The 24,780-nt window shown below is 38.5% G+C and overlaps 1 protein-coding gene across 3 annotated transcripts in view; it reads right to left on the bottom strand.

Annotated features, from left to right (window-relative positions):
• Window positions 1-24,780, bottom strand: part of LOC150079328 (uncharacterized) — a 486,833-nt gene that overhangs the window by 380,870 nt on the left and 81,183 nt on the right. For all 3 annotated transcript variants that reach the window (XM_090382736.1, XM_090382738.1, XM_090382737.1), the window contains exons 5-6: window positions 24,687-24,734; window positions 10,456-10,611 (exon numbers count right to left, since the gene is read on the bottom strand). In XM_090382736.1, the coding sequence (XP_090238862.1) occupies window positions 10,456-10,611; window positions 24,687-24,734 (204 nt within the window). The remainder of the gene's footprint in view (window positions 1-10,455; window positions 10,612-24,686; window positions 24,735-24,780) is intronic.

Below are 24,780 nucleotides of genomic sequence, written 5' to 3'. Positions count from 1 at the left end.
CAATAGTTACCTGGAAGTTGTTGTGGGTCAAAGACAGGTGTCTAGGAAATAAAATTGACTTTAAAATTTGAAGTAAGGTATCTCTGCCAGGCCAAAGTAGTGTTTCAGAATGGTAAAAAGAGCTGGAAGGTGTATTCTCTCATTATGCTGATTTAATGTCCAGGAATATGATATCATTCTGTGATTTGCTGTTAAGGGTCTGTTGAATTTTCTGAAGAGGGTATCAAGAAGATTGGTTGTTGTCGATCTCCTGTGCAGAATGATATGCAGGTACTCTGGGCCTGTGTCCAAAGCAGTGCTAGGCAATTGCTAGCTGAATCACTTTTTCAAAAATTTTGAGTAAAGAACAACTGATGGAGATTGGTTGCAGGTCTTTAAGAGATCTAGGTTTCTTGATCTTTGGAATGGGCTTAACACAGTAAGTTCTTCAAATCGAAGGAACTATTCCAGATATCAGAATTTGTCTGAAAAGGTGAAGAAGGTCAACTATGTATATGCTGTAAATTTTGATAATAAAGCGTGGGAAACCATCCGGACCCACAGTAGCTTTGTTGGGTAAGTTATTAATGACATCATTAATAAATTACCCAAGAGAGGAATCAGGATCAGGAAAATCTGCCTGCAAAAAGCTGAACTGTGCCCATTCCTGGACAAGCTTTTGGTCAATGGCTAGATGATGAAAAAGGATCCTTCCATCCCTCTTCAACCTATCCAGAACAGCTTGGTTAAGGACTTGCCTTTTCTTTTTCAAGAAGCATGCTCTTTCTTTCTTTCTTTCTTTCTTAAAGATGGAAAGGTTTGAGGGATGTTGGATTTACTGCCATTTCCAGTAGGGCTTATGCTTCATGATGAATGCCACTTAGTTTCCTTAATAAAACACCGATTTGACCTGTTACCAATCCTGGCTATACCACATAATGCAATTACCTTCAGTTGTTTGGACAAGAGCATAATGGCATCCTCCAATGGCTCAGAACAAAGACATGCCCAGTCAAACCTAATCAAGCACTGGAGAATGATGTCCAGCTTCAGAAATTTAGTAGAGAAGGCTATCCTAGGCAAGCCAGCAGAGTACTCGTCAGGGAACCCATGGGAATTCTCTGTAAGGATAGTTTACATGCAATTGGCGAGTGATCAGATTGGAATTGGATGTCACTAGGCAAGAGTTTGATGACTTGCAAGTTATGGAAGATTAGGTCCAGCACTTCACTCGCTCTAATTGGTTGCACTGCTAATCGTGTAAAATTACAGGCCCACAAGAGCATCCCCATGCCTAGGCCGTGGCAAATTAAAATTACCCGCTACAACAGTTGGAATTTTAGGCATTGGATTGGTTGCTAACAACGCGAGCAGCTCAGATCTAGAGTCTTCAATGTAGTCTAGGGGAATGTAAACCAGGCAGCATTGGATTTGGTGAAGGGGACGCTTCAGCCTCGTGCAGACTGCCTCAAAGTTATTCGACTGGCTCACTCATGTCCTTATTGGCTGGAATCGATCGTTAAATAGGATTTCAACACCTCCACCCCACCCGCTAATTCTATGATTCCCTATTTGTTTGTAGGGGTGTTAAAAGGGGGGAAATCAAGCTGTCTATCCATCATTAACCATATTTCTGTAAGGCAGATGAAACAAAACTCATCAAGAAATAGGACAGTGTGGAGACAGTGAAGCTTATTTTTCAGGCTGCATACATTCTGCATAAACCAAAGTATCTCTCCTTCGTGTAAACCTGGTAGCATGTCATCCTTTTGTAATTATAGCTATATATCTCGACTGGGTCCGTTGCAGGCGATCAGTCTGCTCTTCTCTTGGAACGGCTTTATGAGGCTTGGATTCTAATTTGGAACGGCTTGGATTCTCAGGGTAGGAAATGATAAAGGAAGAGTAGGTTGGATGTCTTATTTTGATAGCCTTTGCATCTAAGTTGATCCCGTGCTCTTGGGCAAAGAGTGCTTGATACTTTCCGCTTTCGTTGCAGGAAGTAGTCTGGAAACAAAAATTCTCTCTCGGGTCTGGACAGCTGAAATATTATAAATCTCCTTAAGTCTCCTCGACAAAGGAACCGAGGCAGATTTGGTTGGAACTGACCTATTTGGCTCCTGGGATGGAATTCTGTTCCCCTGTGATTTCACAATCAAAATGCCTTGGGTGCAAGCCATTTGAAGGTTATGCCTGGGAAATTCCACACGAGAGTTCAATTGATCAGAGAGACACAAGGCATCTGCTTGAGCGTAGATCCGCTCCTCCCTGTTTTGACGTGGGAGTTCTCTCATCTCCATCGTGTTGTAATAGTGATGAGGCTGGCTCAGAACCTAACCACCAGGCTTCTCCTGACATCTTCTGCAAGGTTGGTATAGATTAGAATCACCAGGAATCGTGCACTTATCCTGGGTAAAAGGACTGTCAGCCTCCAAGGTCGGGCCGCACTCGTGGGGGCAGGTGTGCGAGGGATGAGGACCCAAAAGGTTTAACTCCATGGCTGGGGATAGGATCTGTTGGGTCATCCTGTCTGCAAAAAGAGGCAAACTGTGCAAATTTTTGGGATCTGTTATTGCTTGCTGAACGCCCAATTTGGGCTGGAGGTCTTGGAAGTGCATCATCCGCTTCCCGTAAGTGCTCCCGAGGTTCCAGATGGTCCATCGCTGCTGTATGACTAGAGGGGAAAACAGCATTCATTAATAAAGATTTTCAGATCTCTGAGTTGTTCATTCAGTAAGAGCATTTGATCTAGAATTTCTGTATTTTGGGTTCTGAGTTTTCTATTTTCATCATTGAGGCAGACAAGATAGTCGATTATTGGGGATAGAACCGTCCCGAAGATGATCTTGACACTTTCAGGAAGAGTGTTAAGTGTAGACGCATTGTCACTTAAAGCGCTTTTAATTGCCAAACATCAAAGGGGATATTAACCTGCAAGCCCTTTGCGGAGGTGGCAGGAGTGGTAGCAAACTCCCTATCTGAAAAAGAAACCTCTTTCCCAAAGCATAAGCCAGGTGTTCTCGACGCAGACAAAGAAGCAATACTACCATCAATCGAACCACACACCTCAAGAAGCTCAGAGAGGTTGGATGGGGTTTCTTCTGCAAGAGAAATAATGGATACCTCTTCCTCTGAGATATCCACGTGTTTTGAATTACTTGTGCAAAGGTGACAGGTCCATTTTCTTCACCGTTTCTTGTTCAACCTTTTAACTTTAGGTGGCTGACAATCGCAACAAAAGATTCTACGACACAAAAATCAAAGTAATGACAGGGCCTCCGGCATGAACTTACATTCAGCACAGGGCTTTTTCTGAATGCCCATTCTATCTTTCATTGTATCCTGCTGAATTGGAAGCAGAATATAGTTCGACCAGCTGAATATAGCACAAACACACTTGACTAATGATCACTGGTCCTTGAGGTTGTCACAGACATTCTCTCAGATATGCCAAACATGCTGTACTTGCTACCTGGGAGTCTAAAATGCTGATGGAAGTGATATTCAGATGACATTCAAGTCAAGAGGACCCAATTTTGGCAAAGTCCGGATGGTCTGTGACAGCCAAATCCTCTGCTTGCATTTTCATGATGGTGTGACTGTTAGTAATCCTGGGTATAACCTCCATGCACAAGCACACTGTGGGTGACCACCCAGGTGTGAACCAACGTAAGCAGGGATCGATGTGTGGCACCCACACCACATGGAGGAATGGCGGCCCCCTGTGTTACCAGGCAATATTAGGTGGTAGATGACTCTCATCAACCAGAGAAATTTCACCACTTCGCTTATTCGAGGCTTGAAGTGGTGCAACCCATGTTTAGTCTCCAGAGCTAAGTTGCGGTCAACCCTTCCCCATCTCTTCCATCATGCAGTATGACTGATGACTTTTTAGGTTATGATGAACATCATGGTGAGCGAGATCCAATCTTCCTTACATTTCGAGGGTACAGCTCTAAAACGGTGTTCACAGGCTGGCCACTAGTTAGTACCCAGGACCGAACCTATTGGTAACTCTTTAGGAGGCTTCCGGCTCAGCTAGTGTATAATCTTGCTACCTCTACTCTGCAAGATAGTGACTGGAGGAAATCTAAATAGTGCGTATGCGGGGGGCATTGTCAAGGCCACGTTATGTCAAGGATCTGGGTATATTCTTATCATGTGCACAGCATATCCAAAAATTTCATTACTTCACACAGCATTTCCCCCTACTTTTTCTTACTATCGAATACACCATGAATTGTCAAGCTAACAGAGTAAGGTTATCTGCGAAAAGATCTGAACTTCCCAAACACTTCCTAGTTCATTTCACAAATACACGTGATCTCAATTCTAATCTCAACGATGTACATTTTCACTTGCAGTCTGCCAAACCCCATTTACTTTTTCTGACAGAATCTCACTTACCGGTTGATTCAACTACTGCTCATCTCAGTTGCCCAAATTATTTGCTGTATGATTCCTTTCGCCTCAAGGGTGGTATTTGTGCATATGTCCGTTCCAATATTCCCTGTCAGAGACTTGGTAATTTGGAATCTCCTCTTTTCGATCTTCTCTGGCTTAAAATCTCTCTACCTCATTCTGTCAAATTCATCTGTTGTCTCTACCGCTCTCCCAACTCCACTAATCACTTGGAGCTCTTTGACTTCCTCTCTTTGCAACTTGACTTTCTCCAGTCCAACTTTCCTGAGTGATTTTAATGTTCACAACTCCAGCTGGTTCTGTTTTCTAATCACACTAACCCAGATGGTCAAGATGCTGAGACTTTTGCAATTACTAATGACCTTGCACAGATTGTTCATTTACCTACAAGAATACTAGATGATCCTAACCATACAGCCAACACGCTTGATCTTTTTCTCACAAACAACCCTTCTAACTACACGGTAGAAGTGAGTGGTCCTTTAGGCACCTCAGATCACAACTTGGCGATTGTCTCTTCTCCAATGGAGCCTTTATCTCATGGCTATTCCCAACCTCGTATTGTTTGGCATTACAAGAATGCAAAATGGGATGACCTGCGAGACTTCTTTTCTTCTTTTCCTTGGTCGGATTACTGTTTCAAAACTTCTTATGTCAATGTTTGCGCAGATCGTGTCAGTGAAATTATTCTTGTAGGAATGGAATCCTTTATTCCACACACCACTTTAAACTCTCATCCATTATCTAAACCTTGGTTTTTCCAATAAATATGCTAAGGCTGTTCAAGAAAAGAACACTGCATATTGTAATTGGCTTGTTTCCAATTCTTCAGTTTCATTTCCTGCCTACACCAAAGCTCACAACAATTGTAAAGCAGTTATTAATCAGTCCAAACTAGATTTTGAACAGGCTAAGAGCAGAAAACTTGATTCTTGCCCTAATAGTAGCCGAGCATTCTGGTCTCTTGCCAAAGCTATTGGCTGCAACTTTTGCCCATCTCTGCCCCCACCTCTGTCAAAACTAGATCGTTCTGTTGTCAATCTAAAGCCAAGGATAAAGCTGACTTACTAGCATCCTATTTTTCTTCCAACTCTTGTATTAATGATCTTGGTAAAACACCTCCCACCATTCCCAACACGCTCCATTCAAAGCCTCCTGTGGTCTTCAGTCAAAAGGATGTCAGAAGGATTCTGACGAATCTTGATGGTAAGAAAACTCCAAGTCGTGATGGTATTTCTCCACTTGTTCTCAAAACCTGTGCTCCTGAACTTACTCCTGTTCTTTGCCGCTTTTTTCACTTTCTTATTCCAAAGGTGTTTTTCCTTCTACTTGGAAATTTGCTTATATCCAGCCAGTTCCTAAAACGGGTGACAGATCGCTCCCATCCAATTATCGTCCCATTGCAATTACTTTTACTCTTTCTAAAATAATGGAGAAATCAATTAATCGTCAACACTTAAACTATCTAGAAACCTTCCGTCTGATCAATGATCGTCAGTATGGATTCCGTCAGTGTCGATCCACTGGTGATATTCTGGCTTATGTTACCCATTTATGGACAAATTCAATGGAAAAGTTCGGTGAAACATTAGCAGTTGCTCTGGACGTCTCAAAGGCTTTCGATCATGTTTGGCATAAAGGTCTTCTAAACAAGCTTCCGCCTTAAGGTTTGCAAACTGTTTTTTGTAATTGGTTATCCAGTTTTCTCTCTGATCACTCATTGAGGGTGATGGTAGGTGGCTCTCTGTCTTCTAACTTCTCCACTAATGCTGCTGTCCCCCAAGGTTCAGTTCTTTCTCCCACTCTTTTCCTCTTGTATATTAATGACTTTCTTCCATTGACTGGAAATCCTATCCGTAGTTTCGCCATTGATAGCACATTGCATTCCACTTTCCATTTTGTGAAACCTTGCTCTGCTCAATCAGCTTCAACTTCTCGAATATCCACTACCAATTCCTTAAATGCCGATCTCCAGGTAATTCTCCAGTGTGGCAAAGACAACTTAGTTAATTTCAATCCTTCTATAATTCAGTCTTGTCTTATATCTTGTGAAAAGGATTCTTCTGCTCCTATGCTTGTCTTTGGTGGCACTCCGATTTCTAAGCAAGATGATATCTCTCTTTTGGGGATTACCCTGACTTCTAATCTCTCTTGGCACAAGCATATTACAAATATTGCTTCCTCTGCATCTAAAAAACTTGGTTTTCTCTTTTGCTCTTGGTGTTACTTTTCTTCCAAACAACTGTTCACTCTGTCGAAATCACAAATCCACCCTACCATGGAATATTACTCCCACATCTGGGGCAGTGCCCCCAAAACCTCTCTCAGGCTTCTAGATTCCATTCAGAAGAGGGCAGTTAGGTTAATTAATGACTCCTCTCTAACAGAGTCTTTCCATTTGCTGTCTCATAGACATATTGGTCCTGCTGCATGCCTTTCTTACAGATATTTTCATGGGCTCTGTTCTTCTGAATTGGCTTCTATAATTCCCTCTCTCTCTCTCTCTCTCTCTCTCTCTCTCTCTCTCTCTCTCTCTCTCTCTCTCTTTCAAAACAGTCTGAACACACGCCACCAACATCAATTTACTGTCCAACTTCAAACTCACAGAACCAACTTTTCATCTTCCTCATTTATTCTTTCAGCTGCCGTTTTCTGGAACAACCTTCCTTCATATGTATTTGCTGAAAATTACAATCTACAGAAGTTCAAGTCTAATATCAACAAATATCTTCTTTCGTCTTCTCAACTTCCAACGTCAGCACAGTACGAAATACTATAGGTTCTAATACCTCTCGTGTTTGGGGTTTTCATTTAAAAAAAAAAAAAAAAAAAAAAACACTTCATTTGCTATAAATTTTATAGTCATGTGTGTGTCTTCAAAGACTATTTATTCCAATTTAGCTACAATGACAGGCTGTGTCCATGGGTCTTCCTTGTCTTGGGTTGGTGCTCACTGCAAGTCATAAAGGAGGTTAGACAAGCTAAAGCAGATTATGAGGAGCCTCTGGTAAAGAATGAAAAGAAAAGTAGCAAAGACTTCTATGCTTTATTAACATTAGAAGGAAGGAGTTGAATCACTTTGGGCCACTTGATGTCAATGAGTTAACTGTCAATGACCCTGCCCAGGTTGCTCACAAACTGAATAGGTATGCATCTACATTCACACATGAGGAATTCTCTAGAGGAGGCGATGCCAGAAGTTTATGAAACTCCAATGGGAAACTAAATTACTTTGTAATAACTGAAAGGAAAGTGGAAGAGAAATTGTTGAAACTGAGCAGAAAAAGGCATTGGGGTGGATGGAATCTATCCAATCATAATAGGGGAGGTAGCAAAGGATGTAAGCAAAGCCTTAGCCATAATTATGAGAGCATCCTTGGATTCAAAGGAGGTCCCTGAACTGGAGATGCACAAATGTATCCCCAATTCATAAAAGGGAATCAAAAAGTGACATGAGTAATTACAGACCTGTTAGCTTAACATCTGTTCCAGGGAAAATAATGGAGTCTCTGGTTAAAGGTAATGCAGGGCCATCTGGACAGGAATGCAATTATACTGCAGTCACAGCATATATTTGTTAAGGGGAAGGTCTTGTCTAACCAATCTCATAGGTTACTAATGCTGCCAGTGACCAAGGAACTGGATGCTATAAATAAATTTGATATCATACTTGGATTTCAGGAAGGCTTTTGATAATGTTGCACATAAAGGACTGCTATGCAAACTGGAGCAATGTGGCTGGAGGCCTCACAGGTGCAGAGAAGGGAAACCAGATTGTTTAGGGAACAAATGGGTGGTCTTACCGAGACAGGTTTCAATTATGCAAATTGCAGAATCTGGAGACTGGGCACCTGTGGGGTGATCTGACTGAAATTAAGGCCTTGAAGGGATTGAGTAAGCACTGAATGTGAATGGTATTCTTCCTCTTGCTGTGACTACATATGAGGGGACAAAAATTTAAGTTGGAAGGATGGTTGCAGGATAGATGTACAGAAGTTTGCCTTCAGCCAGTGGGGTTGATTGCTGGAACAAGCTGTTATCTGTTGTGGAAGTGGATAGCATGAATAAATTCAAGGAAAAACTAGACAAATTCTTGGAGGGTATGGATGGGTGAAGTGTGTAGGATTTTTTTTTTTTTTTTTTGGCTAATGCCATGTAAGCTTGCTTTCTTGTGTCAATTTGCCATTACTACTGTACTACTCTCATTGCCAGGTATGCCAACATGCTAGGAACTCGGCCAAATTTTTACTACTTTCACCTCCTTAGCTAGATCAATCAGCAAGTTCTCCACGTCATATTTGCTGACTCTCTCTGAGAGAGAGAGTCAGCGAATATGACAAGAAAAAAAATAATAATAAAATATGGCTTAATGTTAATATATATCTAGTTCTTCCTTGAATAAATTCAAGGAAGAATTAGACAAATTCTTGCAGAGGATGGATGGGTAGGTGCTTTTTTTTTTTTTTTTTTTTTTTTTGTTGATTTTCTGTATCACTTGCCACTACTACTTATACTAACATCTAACAGAGTATAATTTATACTTTATGATATTTAAGACACTATTTCACACCTTACACAATTTATGAAAAGTGGACTAGCAACATCTGACAGCCAATTCAATACCTAGAAATGAAGAAATTAAGCACAAATTCAGATAATCATTTTAAAAATTATATATTTAATGGCAAAGATAAAATTTTGCTGGTTTTTTGTTTTTTTTTGTGAAAAAAATGTTGGAAAAAAAACTGTTAGGATGTTGAGAATGAAATTATATCAAAAAACAGTCTCCATCATAAACCCAGAGCTGTGCCTTTGCAGTATCTATTAGGAAATAGCAACTTTCTCCTCCTGGAGATATTAATTTTTTTTAAATCTTGAAATTGTGGTAAGATGTGACATATAAACGTTGCTTTTCAATATTCCCCACAAATAAAAGTCAGACACCATCAAACTTGGATGAAACTTGTTGAATGTTATGTTTGTTACTGATGTCTGGATATTGCTTTTAAACACTGAAAAATTTTCCATAGACACAGAGATCAATTTTACATGTTCTGATAATTCCTGTACAACCCAGACTGTATGGATGGAACTAATTTTGGTGTAACATACTTCTACATCTGTTGTAATCAAGGGTATGACCATTACGGGTTAATAACGATGATAACAATATATTGCCAGAACATGGATTCTTTAAGACAATGCATAACTTGAATACAGGTATAATTAATTATATACCCACATCAACAGCTCAGCTAAAACTTTCAAATCAGCCTCCATTCCTTAAGATAGAATGTTAACTATGCATGCTATATACACGGACTACTTCATTCCCTGATAACTATCAGGCAGTAGATGACTAGTTCTCTGATAACTAGTAAGTAGTAGATATACCACTTTTACGTGTTGCTCCAGTAATGTAGCCCAGTGGTCAGGAGCGAGAGTGCATAGCACGCGTTCCTTGAGTGGACTGGGGTTCAAGCCCGTGACTACTAAATACGATAAATATTTTTATTGATGATTTATTGTAAACTCTACTGACTTGGTTGTCGTGCCGGAGTATAAACAGAAAATTTATTTATTTTTATTTAATAATCACCATCTTGCTCTATCTAAATCCTGTCAAAACTCACCATTATATTCAATACCTGTTTAGTTAGAAACCACTAAAATGATATAAAACGTAAACTAAAAATATGTTCAGGTCAAATCCAAGGTACTACACAAAACTTATGAGAATGGTTGCAATAACAATGATAGCAATAATAACACAAAACAGTTTGCATCAAATTTTATATTATTATCAGTAGAACTATTATGCATATTCTTACAAATGGGTAATTGGCAAAAATTGCAAAAGATAATTGCTGATGATGAATCACTGGGCCAAAGTATGGGAACTCAAGAGGAGCACTTTAAAGGAGTCACGGTGCAAAATCAGATAATTTAAGCAAACCTATTTTCTTTTTCTTTAATTCAATACATTCTCATAACATTTGGGTAGTACCTCATAATTATATGCTCCTCATGATAAACAGTCCATTAATGTCAAACCTTTGTCTTTAAGACTTGTATCATTTCTTCTTTTTCTTCTAATATAATTCGAAGATTTTCTTCAAGATGTGCTTTGGCTTTCTGCTCTAAATTACACTGTTCTCTTAACTCAGCAATTCTTCTAAGAGCTTTATCCTGACTTTCTGATAATGTCCTCTATAAATGTAAAATTTAAATTAAAAAAAAAAATCTTTATTTTTTTCCCCATTTACTCATTACATAATAAGTCAGTGGTTTCAACCTTTTTTTTAATAACGGCACCCCTAAGTAATTTATTTTATTTTGCGGACCCCTACTCAATTTTCTCAATATATATAATATTAAAAAATGTTATTTCTTACAATAATATAATTATAAAAATTACAATCATAATACAAATTATATATATACAGTATATAATTTTATTCTTTGTATAAAGGTACTAAGTAAACATCAATTATAGATCACCAGAAAATTAAAAAGATACTGTACACCTTTTTATAATAAAATAAACATATAAATTAAAAAATAATAATAAGTTTAAGTAACTTAAACCCAAATTACGTGGCACCCCTAGAATGTTGTTGCGGCGCCCTAAGGTGCCGCGGCACCCCGGTTGAAAACCACTGTAATAAGTAATCAAAATTAACAATGAACATTTTTTTGTTTTCAAAATTTATCAATAATACTGATGAAGGTATATCAGGCTTGCGCCTCCGTAGCCAGGTGGGAAGGAACAGCAGTGCGTAGCACACGCTTCTTGATTAGACCGGGGTTCGAGCCCATCACCACCAAATACGGAGGATGCGGAAAGGTCAGACCACCGCATATTATATTCCCGGAGCAATATGGCCTTAGTTGCTAATGCTCCTAAAAACCAAATAACAACAACATATCAGGCTTAATGTCTAAGTTTGCAGATGATACAAAGGTTGGCAGGGTGGTTAACAACAGTCATCAGGGTGAACTATTGCAACAAGATCTAGGAAAATTGGGTCGATGGGCTGAGCTGAGAAATGGCAGTTGAAGTTTAAGATTGACAAATGCAAAGTACTGCACATGGGTAGCAGTAACCCCAGAGTAATTTATCAACTTGTGTGGTAATACACTCAGGGTAGTGGAAAATGAAGACCTGGGAATAATTGTGCAGTCAGACATGAAATTCTCTGAGCAATACAGACATGCTGCCAGGACAGCTCATGGAGTTTTGTAAATGATATACAGAAATTTTGCTAGTAGGGATAAGGACATGGTGAGGCCACATCTTGAGTACTGCATACAGGCCTGGAGGTCTTGCTTTAGGAAGAATATAGATCTGCTGGAACAGGTTCAGAGAAGGGCAACCAGACTGGTGAAGGGAACAAAAGGGTGGTCTTACCTAGAAAGGCTTCAGTTCTGAAAAATTGCAATATCTTGGACCAGGCACCTGCAGGGAGATCTGACTGGGGTGTTTAAAGCCTTGAATGAATTGAGCAAGCTGAATGTTAATAGTATTCTTCCTCAACTTGAATTTAAGTTGAGGAAGTTGGTATAAATTCAAGTTGAAGAAGGATAGATGTGCGTAAGTTTGCCTTCAGCTAGAGGATTGTTGGAATAGGCTTCTATCTGTTGTTGTGGAAGTGGATGGGTTGCATAAATTCAAGGGAAAAATTCTTGGAGAGTATGGAGGGGGATGAACTGGGTTTCTTTTTTGTGTCTGATGCTATATCAGCTTGCTTTCTTGCATCATTTGCCATTACTACTACTATGTGTAAATGTCCATTACCTATAAGTAAGGTGTGAAACCAAACATTTGGCTCACACCTTCCAGACTGGGGCACAATAAAATCAATTTAGACTTATATTGGCACTGTCCCCTTCAAGGTCCTGGAGATTTCCAATTTTTGAAGTTTTCAAGTGTTTGGACAAAAAATAAAAAAACGTGAACTGTCAAAATAAATATCAAAAATCAAGCACGGATAAACAGGCAATGAATCAACAGCTTAGCCACATACTTCTTGATGTGATTAGCTCATTAACTTTATTAACTATATTATTTTATTCTTAAAATAATCAGGCAATTTATTATTTTACCCCTTTGTGCCATTTTCAAAATTTGAAGGAGACATTTAGGCACTGAAGTCAGAGCATGAGGTACAACATTTAAAAAATAAAATAACAAGCAGAAAAAAATTAAAAAAAAATTAGTAGTGCAAATACCATATTTTTATCAAAAGCTTAAGATGATACTCCCACATACAAGAATAAAAGTGAAAACTTTTAAATCCCCCCCACCACGGATCACCATAAATCACTTTCCCAATGCTTTTCTAAGATTATATATATATATATAGGCCGACCGGGCTAGCCGAGTGGGTAAAGTACCTGCCCGGCAACCCAAAGGTCGCGGGTTCGATTCCCGCCTCGGGCTTGGATCAAAGTACTGCAAAAACCTTGGGAGGTGCAATATGGCCACAGAAGCCGATGCGCCAACAACTACCAAATCAAAAAAAAAAAAAAAAAATATATATATATATATATATTAAATAAGTAGGGAGTAATGTAATCATTAATACACTGATTTTTTTTTTTTTTTTTTTTTTTGATTTGGTAGTTGTTGGCGCATCGGCTTCTGTGGCCATATTGCACCTCCCAAGGTTTTTGCAGTACTTTGATCCAAGCCCGAGGCGAGAATCGAACCCGCGACCTTTGGGTTGCCGGGCAGGTACTTTACCCACTCGGCTAGCCCGGTCGGCCTTAATACACTGACATTAATAAACTGTATTTATGGTGGTGGCAATGGATGCACTACATCTATAATGTGTTGTATATCATATTTTTATAATATTATGGGTAAGATAATCATATTAAGATATACACCTAGATAGACCTATAGAAAAATGCACAGGATAATATAATGTGCAAAAGTTAGTATATAAAAGGATAATATACAAAACTTATCTTTGCTTACCCACAATCTAGGTGACTTAGTCTGAGGCCAACCACCCAAATTGAAAGTAAAACAGCGATAATGGGTTCTCTGAATAACCAATAATATAATTTGATGTAGTATAACATATAATAGAAGTTTGGTTATATAAATTTAGAGGTTAAATAAACTGAATTATCTAAACTATAAAACAGCAAATCCTCGATTTAATGGACCCTGATATAGCGAATTTTGGATTTAATGGACTGGACAAATTTAGAGGTTAAATAAACTGAATTACCTAAACTATAAAACAGTAAACGCTTGATCTAACGGACCCCAATACAACAGATTTCAGATTTAATGGACCAAACAAATAATAATACAATAATGTACATATTAATCTCGACCATATTATTTTTTTAGGTTATACAAAACTACAGTGTTATTATTAATTAAAAATTAATAATAATTAATAATAATAACCTATTTCCATTATTGTTTTGATAATTAACGGCTGTTATTTTTATGATCAAATTCAGGAAATTGTTTTTTATTCTTTCTGAAAACATGTTCAAATAGCTGTTTTCCCAGATTACAGATAAGAGCAGGCAGTGACTTGCGAGCTGAATGTAACTCGGGACACTAAACTGCAGATCTACCGATTCGCTTTGTTTCGGTCTCAGTCTGCCTCAAACTATCGTGCGGTCAGGTTGTATACAGAGTGTTTCTTCGATTTCTGAATTGTGACTTTATTTATTAAATAATTTTGCAATCCTTACAATTTAAAATGGCATCAAGTGATAGAGGAGTTAAAAGAAAGCGTGTGAACTGAAATGTGGCACAGAAATTAGATCTAATTGAGAAATTAGAACAAGCGTCTCAGTAGCACGTGTTTGTGAAATTTACAGCGTAAAAGAACAAACTGTTTCTGATATCTGTAAATCAAAGGCCAAATTGCAACATTTTATATTTACAACAGAATATTACATATTCTTTATTATAATTTAATAATTTTATATTGTACAGTACTGTATATTGTATTAAAGTTTTTTTTTTTACATTAAGAACAATAAAAAATTCTCCCCCCCCTCCAAGGTTACATTCGATTTAACGGACTTTCAGCATTAACGGACACCCCTTCTCCCCTATTAGTCCATTAAATCGAGGGTTTACTACATTAAGAAAGATTTTTAAAATACTGCATACATACTGCTTATTGATTATTGCTGATGCTTAATAATTAAGCTAAATAGGAAAGAATATAAAACCCTAGTTTTCATCTTTTATATTCTTTCTTATTTAGCTTAATTATTAAGCATTAGTATTTAAATTTACATTACAAACCATTGCATCCCCTCTGATGTATGGGAAAAAAGATGGATGAGTGAGGGGAAAAAAAAAAAAAATATATATATATATATAAATAACCTAACAGGAAAAAAAATTATTATAAACAATAAGAAAAAAGTATAAAAATAGAATGCAAGTAAAGTGAGAATGTGGATTATGAATGAAGTGAATGTCTCTCTCTCTCCCCTCCCTGTGGGGTGGGGGATTATCCCACCTTGCCCGGTGGATTCCCCACTGTCAGCTCACATATCCCACCCCCAGAGTGGAATGGACAGTTTGACCTTACTATCAGATTCAACACTACATGGACCTGACAACCATCACTGATGAAAACATATTGCAGCTTTTTTGCCAACATGCCATTTGGCAATCTGACCTAGGTACTCAAACCCGGTTCCCTTTAAAACCCCGTCCCCAGACAGGGGAGGGAGGAGACAGGTCTTTGTCTCCTCCCCTCCCTGCCTCCCCCATACTTCACCTGGTGGAGCTCATCCCCACTGACCTCTTTGGGGATGCCTACTCTGTCATCCCCATCCTTCTGCCCGTTCCCCCCCAGGCTCCCCCCACACACTAAATAACCACACACTAACTAACAATGCCTAAAAATTCAAATACTTTCTCGTAAACCTCTTTTGACCTTTCCAAATTCTAGTGTTCACCCCTCTCCCTTTTTTTATATATATATATATATCCAATATTTTAAATTAAATAAAATAAAACATAAGCCAGTAGTTATTTATTTATTTATTCACTTTATTATAATTTAACTTATGCTAATATTTAATATAATTCAATGATAGTGTATATATATATATATATATAGAATCCAAATATTACAGAGTTTAAATTGTAAAAAATATATAAAATTATTAAGTGTTACATTTTAAATTTGATGAACTATCCATTATTATGGATTTTTGGTTTTGGCATACAGGCAGATGATAACAGAAACCGATGGCTCAGTCTAACATGGGTTGGTTATTTTGTAAGGGTTTAGCCCTCGACAAAGTCTCTTGCAAAATGGGTTTCCCATGTAAGGCTTATTATGTTAACTAACTTATATTTTATATTTTTCATGTATTTTTTCATGTATACTGGAGGTACGGTTGGCATGTGGCTACATCGATTTTCAAACTATGGAGGTACTTACATTACACTATAACTTATCCAATTTGGACATATATATATATATATATATATATAGGTCTTGCCACTGAAATCCTCGGAAAATAGGTGGCGGGACCTGCCAGAGTAATTAAATAATCTACTGGGTGCCCGACCTGCTTCCTCATGACAAGGTGTGGGCAACGGTGGGTCCCAAAATGGTCAGAGAAACAACAGAACATAACACTACACAACAAACCGTTCCCCACACACATTTTAAATCTCTGGCCTCCACAGAGTTCTGTGTCATACAAACAGAGTACACAACATGGAGATGGTGGAAATCCCTGGTGCCATCAGACAATTAACACACTTTACTGATCATCACTGACCCAACAGAGAATGAAGGATATGAGTTGAGAAATTAAAGTAGGAATAAGGCACAAGGCATATTTATATAGGAATAAGGCATATTTACCATGTCCAAGCTGACAGAACCACATGTAGCCTATACTATAGTCAAAAAGGAAATGGTACCATGTGTAACATATGGCTCTCTAGTGAGAATTACCATGTGGTGACCCCTGTGTGTTGGAAGCAATAATATGTGAATAGAAATGCCTATAAATAGCCAATTTGCAAGGTGAGTTAAAAGTCTAATGGAGTAGGAGTAGGAGTAGTAGTACCTGAACTCCATGAGGATGAAACTATAGCAGTATGCTTAGAAGTAGTTTCTCCTACATCCTCAGATTGCCCTAATAATTTTGTAGAAATAAGAATGAAGAATACAGTGGTACCTTGGTATACATCCTTAATCCACTCCAGATCCTTGGCCTTATACCAAACAGGACGTATACCAAACTAATTTTTCCCATAAGAAATAAAGGGAAAATGATTAATCCGTTCCCATGAAAAAAAATGCTATTGTTATTGGCATATTATACATTGATGGGGTTGTATAAAATAATTTAAACACTGCTTAATACTAAAATACATAAATACAAAAGCAATTAGATGAAATGAATGAAAATTTAACGAACTTTAATTTTCTCTTTTCTGTCTCTTTTCCCTACTTGGACCTGGTTGAGGATCACCAGGTTTGACGTTTACTAAAAATCTGTTCAAAGAACTTTGCTTCTGCCTTCTCTTCAGGATGTTTCGGAAATGTGCATTGTCTGGTCATTCCAGACAATGCTATTACGGCTTGTTTGGGTTTTGTTCGGGTGGTACTTCTCTGCAAAGTTTTTGACATCCATCCATTTGGCAAAGATTTCCTTGATTAATGAAGTAGGGGCTTCCTCTATCTCCTCCTCCTCCGAGCCTGAAGAGAATGTATCCATCTTAGTCTTGTGCTCCTCCTTCTCAAGTTCCTGCAGTTCCTCAGTGGTCAGCTCTTCCCTGTGTCCCTCCACTAACTCCTCCACATCACCATCACTCACATCCAGACCCATGGACCTGCCCAGAGAGACAATATCCTCCACAATAGGCACAGCCTCAAAGTCCCTTTCAGTCACTGTTTCTGGCCACAAATTCCTCCAAGCAGTTCATTGTTCTGTAGGAAACTTCCTGCCAGGCTTTGTCAATGAGAGATATGCAATGGACAATAGTAAAGTGATCTTTCCAAAACTCTCTACAGGGTTAATTCTGTGTCAGAAGTCACTTCAAAGCACCTCTGAAATAGTGCTTTAGCGTAGAGTTTCTTGAAATTACTGATGACCTGCTCTCCATGGGCTGAATGAGAGGAGTCGTGTTAGAGGGGAGGAACTTTATAGTGATGAAGTCAAACTCTGGCAGCACACAGTCCTGCAAGCTTGGAGGGTGAGCTGGAGCATTGTCCATTATGAGGAAGGCCTTCAGAGGCAGGTTTTTCTCCTCTAAATAACTTTTTACACTTAGCCCAAACATAACATTAAACCACTCGCTGAAATATTCTCTGGTTACCCAAGCCTTGCTGTTTGACCTCCACATCACAGGTAACTGAGTTTTCTGCACGTTATGTTTCTTAAAGGTCCTCGGGTTTTCAGAGTGGTAGATCAGTAGAGGCTTCAGTTTGCAATCCTCACTTGCATTGCCACAGAACAAGAGAGTTAGCCTGTCCTTCATTGGCTTGTGCCCTAGCAATGCCTTCTCCTCTTGTGTAATATAGGTCCTGTTAGGCATTTTCTTCCAAAACAGGCCTGTTTCGTCACAATTAAAAACTTGTTGGGGAACAAAACCCTCAGCCTCCACAAATTCCCCAAACTCTGTAACAAAATCATTGGCGGCATCTTTATCAGCACTGGCTCCCTCTCCATGCCTCACAACACTGTGAATGCCAGTCCTCTTCTTAAAATTATCAAACCAGCCATGGCTGGCTTTAAACACTTCACTTTCTTGGCTCATTCCTGCCTTGTTTTTCAAAAGATTGGCATGCATCAGTTTTGCCTTTTCACAAATCATTGCCTCTGATACACTATTGCCGGCACACTGTTTTTCTGTTATCCAGATCAAAAGAAATTTCTCAACATGCTCTAATGTCCCTGATCTTTGTTTGGTAATCGATTTCATCCCCTTCGCAATGTTAGCAGATTTAATAACGTCTTTGTTTTTCACAATCATAGATACCGTCGTTCTCAACATACGGTATGCAGCAGCCAAGTCCCGGATACACATGCCACTTTTATACTTTTCAACAATCTCTTTTTTCACCTCTATGGTGATCCTAACCATTTTCTTCATTGCTTGGCTCTTCTCATTAACTTTCTTAGAACTCATGGTTAATGAATTTACAAAAAAATATACGCAAAAAAATACAAAATCACGTTAAAATTCAGAGTTATAGCGCAGGTCACTGAATGGTAGAAACTGTCGTATTGACGGTCATGGGCCGTCGTGGCAGAGATGCCAGATCTTACCCCCCTCTCCAAAAACCGAATTCAGTCGATCGAGGACGTTGTTGTTTTTGTTATTTAGGAGCATTAGCAACTAAGGCCATATTGCTCCGGAATATGCGGTGGTCATTGCCTGACCCTGCTGCATCCTCCGTATTTGGTGGTGATGACGGGCTCAAACCCAAGTCTAATCAAGAAGCGTATGCTACGCACTGCTGCTCCTTCCCACCTGGCTATGGAGGCGCCCCAATCGAGGACGTAAGCACGCACACGTCCTCAGTCGGTTTTATTCAGAAAGGCGAGTGAGGATGGGCACGTGTACTTTGCTAGCGTTAATCCTTGGTCAGCTTTTATTTGGTTTTTGGAGAGGGAATAAGATCTGACATCTGAGTCATGGCTTTGTCTCGAGAGAGGTAAACAAGGGTAGTGCGTGGTGTCGTGACTCATTTTGACGCACGCAAGTCGTATTCCAAACAAAGGTTGTATACCAAACAAAATTTTTCGTGTCCAAACAGGACGTATATCAAGTTGGACTTACCCCAAAGCAGATGTATACCGCGGTACCACTGTATAGGATAGCTTAAAGTCTGATGCAAGATATAAGGTGAAGCTCAGGTTAAGGCTGGGATTGTAAGCCCATTCCTAAGTAGGACCCTGGGCTGAATTTGCATGTCCCTTTTGTGTGAACTTAAGTGAACTTAGGTATATACTGTATGTAGTGTTATAATAAAAAATACATAAATAGGCAATGAGTAATACACTATAAGTTGCTAGCCAGTGGGTACAGGTTTTCCAGGCTGTAATATACCAAGAAAGTAAAGTGTATCCTATATACATAATATATAGCTCTAGGACCTATGAATCTGAAACCATAATATTTTGTTTTATAGTTGTAAAATTGGTGCAATGGGTTCTAGAAGAGCGTTTTTGAAATTTATTATATTTATAGACTTTCTAAAGTGGTATTTCAGGTAAGTGATAGGGAAATTATTGTAGACAAGTTGATTGTACAATGCTTTAACGTTAGTTGCACAGTTTGGACTTTTATTGCAAATGGAAGCAATTTTAAGGCATTGGAAATATTTGCTTATACTGCTCTCACAGTCTCAACCACTCATACGGGTAACTTATTCCAGTATGGGTAACTCACTGGCTAAAAGAAAACTACCTACAATCTAGTCTAAACCTCTTCCTCTTATTAGGAAGGATACTGGATTCCCATTTTGTAAGGCAGAACACATTGAAATTAAACGTCTCTTTTATTATATAATATACGTTGATATTAGCATTAGTAGAGGCATTTGATGCAAGAAAGCAAGCTTATGCAGCACCAGCCAAAAAAATTAAAGTAAAATAAATAAATAAAAAATAACCACTTCCACTTCACCCCTCTGTTCGTTCAAAATACCTGTCCAGCCGAGCCTTAAACTTATTTAGGCTATCAACTTCCACGACAAGGGATGGAAGTCTGTTCCACCTACCAACCACCCGCTGGCTAAAGGCAAATTTCCGCACATCTATCCTACATCTGTCTTTCCTCAATTTGAATTTATGCCCTCTCAGGTGATTATTCTGAGCAAGAGGAAGAATCCCATCAGCATTGAGCATGCTCAAACCATTCAAGGCTTTGTGCACCTCTATCAGATCACCTCGCTGCTGCCTAGTCTCCAGACATTGTAATTCGCAAAACTTAAGCCTTTCTTCGTAAGAGCACCCCTTTGTTCCATTCACTAATCTTGTTGCCCTTCTCTGTACTCATTCCAGCAGCTCTACATCCTTCTTGAAATGAGGTCTCCAGGCCTGTATTATTGATTTCTGTAGTATTATTGTAGTATTATTGATATCTGTAGTATTGCAGAATATTTCTATTTTGAGATCCAAATAATTTGCCATGGTATCTGGGGTGTTAGTTTTTTTCCAAAGTAAGCTCTTCTGGATATAGTCTGCTGTAATCCTGAATGAAATGTGGACAGTTAAATACACATAAATCATCCACATATCTGAACATTAACAGGTTATCTGGAAATGTTTTTTCCAGAATATAGGTATAGGTTTGCAATTATACAGCATGCTGGACTTCCCTTTGGGGTGCCTTCACATGTAGGTATAACAAGGTTCCATCATATACATAATTATTAAAAATACATAAGTTGAATAGCATATTATAGTAGGTTTATCGGGTCAATGATGATCAATGAGCGCTATGCGGTATTTTAAAAATCTTTCTTAATGTATTATAGTTTAGATAAATCAATTTATTTAACCTCTAAATTTATTTAACCAACCTTCTATTATATGTTATATTACATCAAATTATATTATTGGTTATTCAACCTCAAAATTGATTTTGCCTTAGTGCATATTGAACATCGCAGAAACAGAGAACCCCCTTATCGCTGTTTTACTTTCAATTTGGATGGTTAGCCCCAGACAAAGTCACCTAGATTGTGACTTTTCTATTCAGAGAAAATTTTCTCTGAATAGAAAATTTTCAGAAAACGAGAAAATTTTCTATTCAGATTGATGAATCCATAGTTACTGACAATAAGGCTCTTCTAAGGGCATACGTTCATTATTTCGATGATTGTAAATTGCAAGAGATGTTGTTCGTAAAATCTATAGAAATTGACTGTACTGGAGCATTAAGCTGTACCGTTTTACAGCTTAATGCACAAAGAGCAAAAGCTATGGTTGCTCAAATACATTCATAAATGGAAAAAGAGGCATTGATGTGAGTCTATTGTAGGAACCCTACATAGTAGGAGGTAACGTGTGTGGGTATCCAAGAAATTATAGAGTTCTGTCAGATGCTGATAATCCAAAAGTTGCGATAGTAGTGAGGAGGCCACACTCAGTGGTCAACAAGATTTCAAGCCTAACTAATGAAAATATAATTTGTATTGAAGTTATTGGCATTATAGGTAGAGTTTATATGGTCTCCCTCTACAGCCAGCACTCTGATAGTATAAACCTGTATGTTAATTACTTGGAGAAAATAAGAGATATACTCCAAAGTTGTCACATCATTATTGCAATGGACTCCAATTCTAACTCCGTCCTCTGGGGGCAATGAAGAGTCTGATGAGAGAGGCAAGATCCTTGAGGACTTCCTATCTGCTTCAGGGATAGTTGTTGTCAATGTTCCAGGGCATGATCCAACATGGGTAGTGTGTAGGGGAGCGGATGAGTTTTGTTGAGCATGGGGGACACCGGCATTAGTGGAGAAGTTAGAAGACAGAGAGGATTCTACCATCACCCTCAGTGAGCGATCAGAGAGAAAACTGGATAACCACTTACTAAAAAACAGTTGGCAAACCATAAGATGTTTTGATTTAGAAGACCTTTATGCCAAACACAATCGAAAGCCTTTGAGATGTCAAGAGCAACTACTTGTGTTTCACCGAACCTTTCCATTGAATTAGTCCACAAATGGGTAACATAAGCCAGAATATCACCAGTGGATCGACACTGACAGAATCCATACTGGCAATCGTTGATCAGATGGAAGGTTTCTAGGTAGTTTAAGAGTTGGCGGTTAATTGATTTCTCCTTTTTTTTTTGTAATTGTTGGCGCATCGGCTTCTGTGCCCATAATGCACCTCCCAAGGTTTTTGCAGTACTTTGATCCAAGCCCGAGTCGGGATTCGAACCCACGACCTTTGGGTTGCCAGGCAGGCACTTTACCCACCTGGCTAGCCCGGTCGGCGATTTCTCCATTACTTTAGAAAGAGTAGAAGTAATTGCAATGGGATGATAATTGGATGGGAGGGATTTGTCACCCTTTTTAGGAACTGGCTGGATATATGAGCAAATTTCCAAGCAGAAGGAAAAAAACACCTTTGGAATAAGAAAGTGAAAAAAGGCTGCAAAGAATAGGAGTAGGTTCAGGAGCACAGGTTTTGAGAACAAGTGGAGAAATATCATCGGGACCTGGAGCTTTCTTAGCATCAAGGTTCATCAAAATCCTTCTGATATCCTTTTGACGGAAGACCACAGGAGGCACTGAATGGAGCATGTTGGGAATGGTGGGAGGTGTTTTACCAAGATCATTAATACATGAGTTGGAAGAAAAATGGGATGCTAGCAGGTCAGCTTTATCCTTGGCTGAAGTGACAACAGAACCATCTGGTTTGGACAGAGGTGGGAGCAGAGATGGGCAAAAGTTGTGGCCAATAGCTTTGGCAAGAGACCAGAATGCTCGGCTACCATTAGGGCGAGAAGCAAGTTTTCTACTCTTAGCCTGTTCAAACTAGTTTGGACTGATTAATAACTGCTTTACAAATGTTGCGAGCTTAGGTGTAGGCAGAAAATGAAACTGAAGAATTAGAAACAAGCCAATTACGATATGCAACATTCTTCTCTTGAACAGCCTTAGCATATTTATTGGAAAACCAAGGTTTAGATAAAGGACGAGATTTTAAAGTGGAGTGTGGGATAAAGGATTCCATTCCTGCAAGGATAATTTCACTGACACGATCTGAGTAAACATTGACATAAGAAGTTTTTGAAACAGTAATCCGACCACGGAAAAGAAGAAAAGAAGTCTCGCAGGTCATCCCATTTTGCATTCTTGTAATGCCAAACAACACAAGGTTGGGAATAGCCGTGAGATAAAGGCTCCATTGGAGAAGAGACAATCACCAAGTTGTGATCTGAAGTGCCTAAAGGACCTCTAACTTCGACCGTGTACTTAGAAGGGAACTTCCCAAATACTGACTGGAACTTGTGGGTTGGTCACTCACACACTAGTAAGACTTGTGAATTTATTGGATGATTGTTTTCTGCAACAGCATGTTCGAGAGGCAACCAGAGAGGGTAATACTCTTGATCTGCTTATCAACAGTGATTATTCATGCATTAAACATTTGCAGATAAAGGAACCACTAGGTTGCAGTGATCATAGTGTACTGATGTGGGATTTACTTAAAGATATAATTACCATTACGGGTAAAGGAAAGGGATTTTGCTTCCGTAAAGGTGACTACAGTGGTCTCAGACAGTGTTTAAATTCTGTACAGTGGGATCAACTGATGATGTTACCAACAGCAAATTCTAGGTGGGAAGCATTCAAGGAATTAATCGTGGAAGCTACTAAAAGTTTCATACCTATTAAGAAATATTGTTCAAGGTTTAGGCCTAAGTGGTTATCAAATGAACTAATGAGACTCGTGACAGAGAAGAAAAATGCATGGGATGCATATAAATTATCAGGCAACACAGAAGCCTATGGCAGATATAAGCTAGTCTATAATCAAGTCACAAAGGAGGTTAGTCAGGTGAAGGCAGATTACGAGAAATCTTTGGCAAAGGATGCTAAGAAAAACAGCAAGGATTTCTTGACTTATATAAACTCTAAAAGGAAGGGGATGAATCAGATTGGTCTACTTGATATCGATGATTCGACTGTTGATGATCCTGCTCAGATAAACAAACTGAATGAGTATTCTGCATCTACATTCACACATGAGGAGTTATTATGGTTTGAAAATGCCAGAAAGTTATCAAATTATAGCAGGGTGCTTGATGATTTTGTAATGACTGAGAGCAAAGTGGAGGAGAAATTGTTGAAGTTAAACAAACGACTATATGGATTTTGACTTAGGGGGAAGAATCTAAGTCAGTGACAACCACAAGATGTTGTTGTTGATGCTGAGTTTAGACAACTAGCATTAGCAGTCTAGCCTTACGCAAATAGTCTGTTTATGTGAGATTGTATCTTTCTCGATTTTTTTCCCCCCAGTCAATGGTACTGTGATTACTAAAAATAAAAACAAGATAATCATTTATCTTGTGTTTTTTAATTATAAAATATTATTGGGCATTAGCTGTTATATAATTTTATATTTCCAATGATAATATGGTATAAACTGTTCCCTCTCCCAAAGATTATGATTATTTTAGCATCGTAATTCATATACCAATAGCTGTAATAACCTTAAAAAGAAAAATTAGTTCCAAGGATTAAGATATCTCTAATCTAATATCAGAATATAAAATTGCAAATAATAATTTCTCACCATTATCTTTTCCTTTTCTTCGTGAAGTTCTTTGTAAGCTTTCACAACCTAAATAAAAAAAAGTTAATTTTTAATCACACAAATTTAAAATTAA

Source organism: Mastigoproctus giganteus, chromosome 10, assembly GCF_048544385.1.
Source record: "Mastigoproctus giganteus isolate SK-2022 chromosome 10, ASM4854438v1, whole genome shotgun sequence".
Lineage (NCBI taxonomy): Eukaryota > Metazoa > Arthropoda > Arachnida > Uropygi > Thelyphonidae > Mastigoproctus > Mastigoproctus giganteus.
The sequence above is the reverse complement of the archived record's forward strand: the minus strand, read 5'-3'. Positions and strand labels throughout refer to the sequence as shown.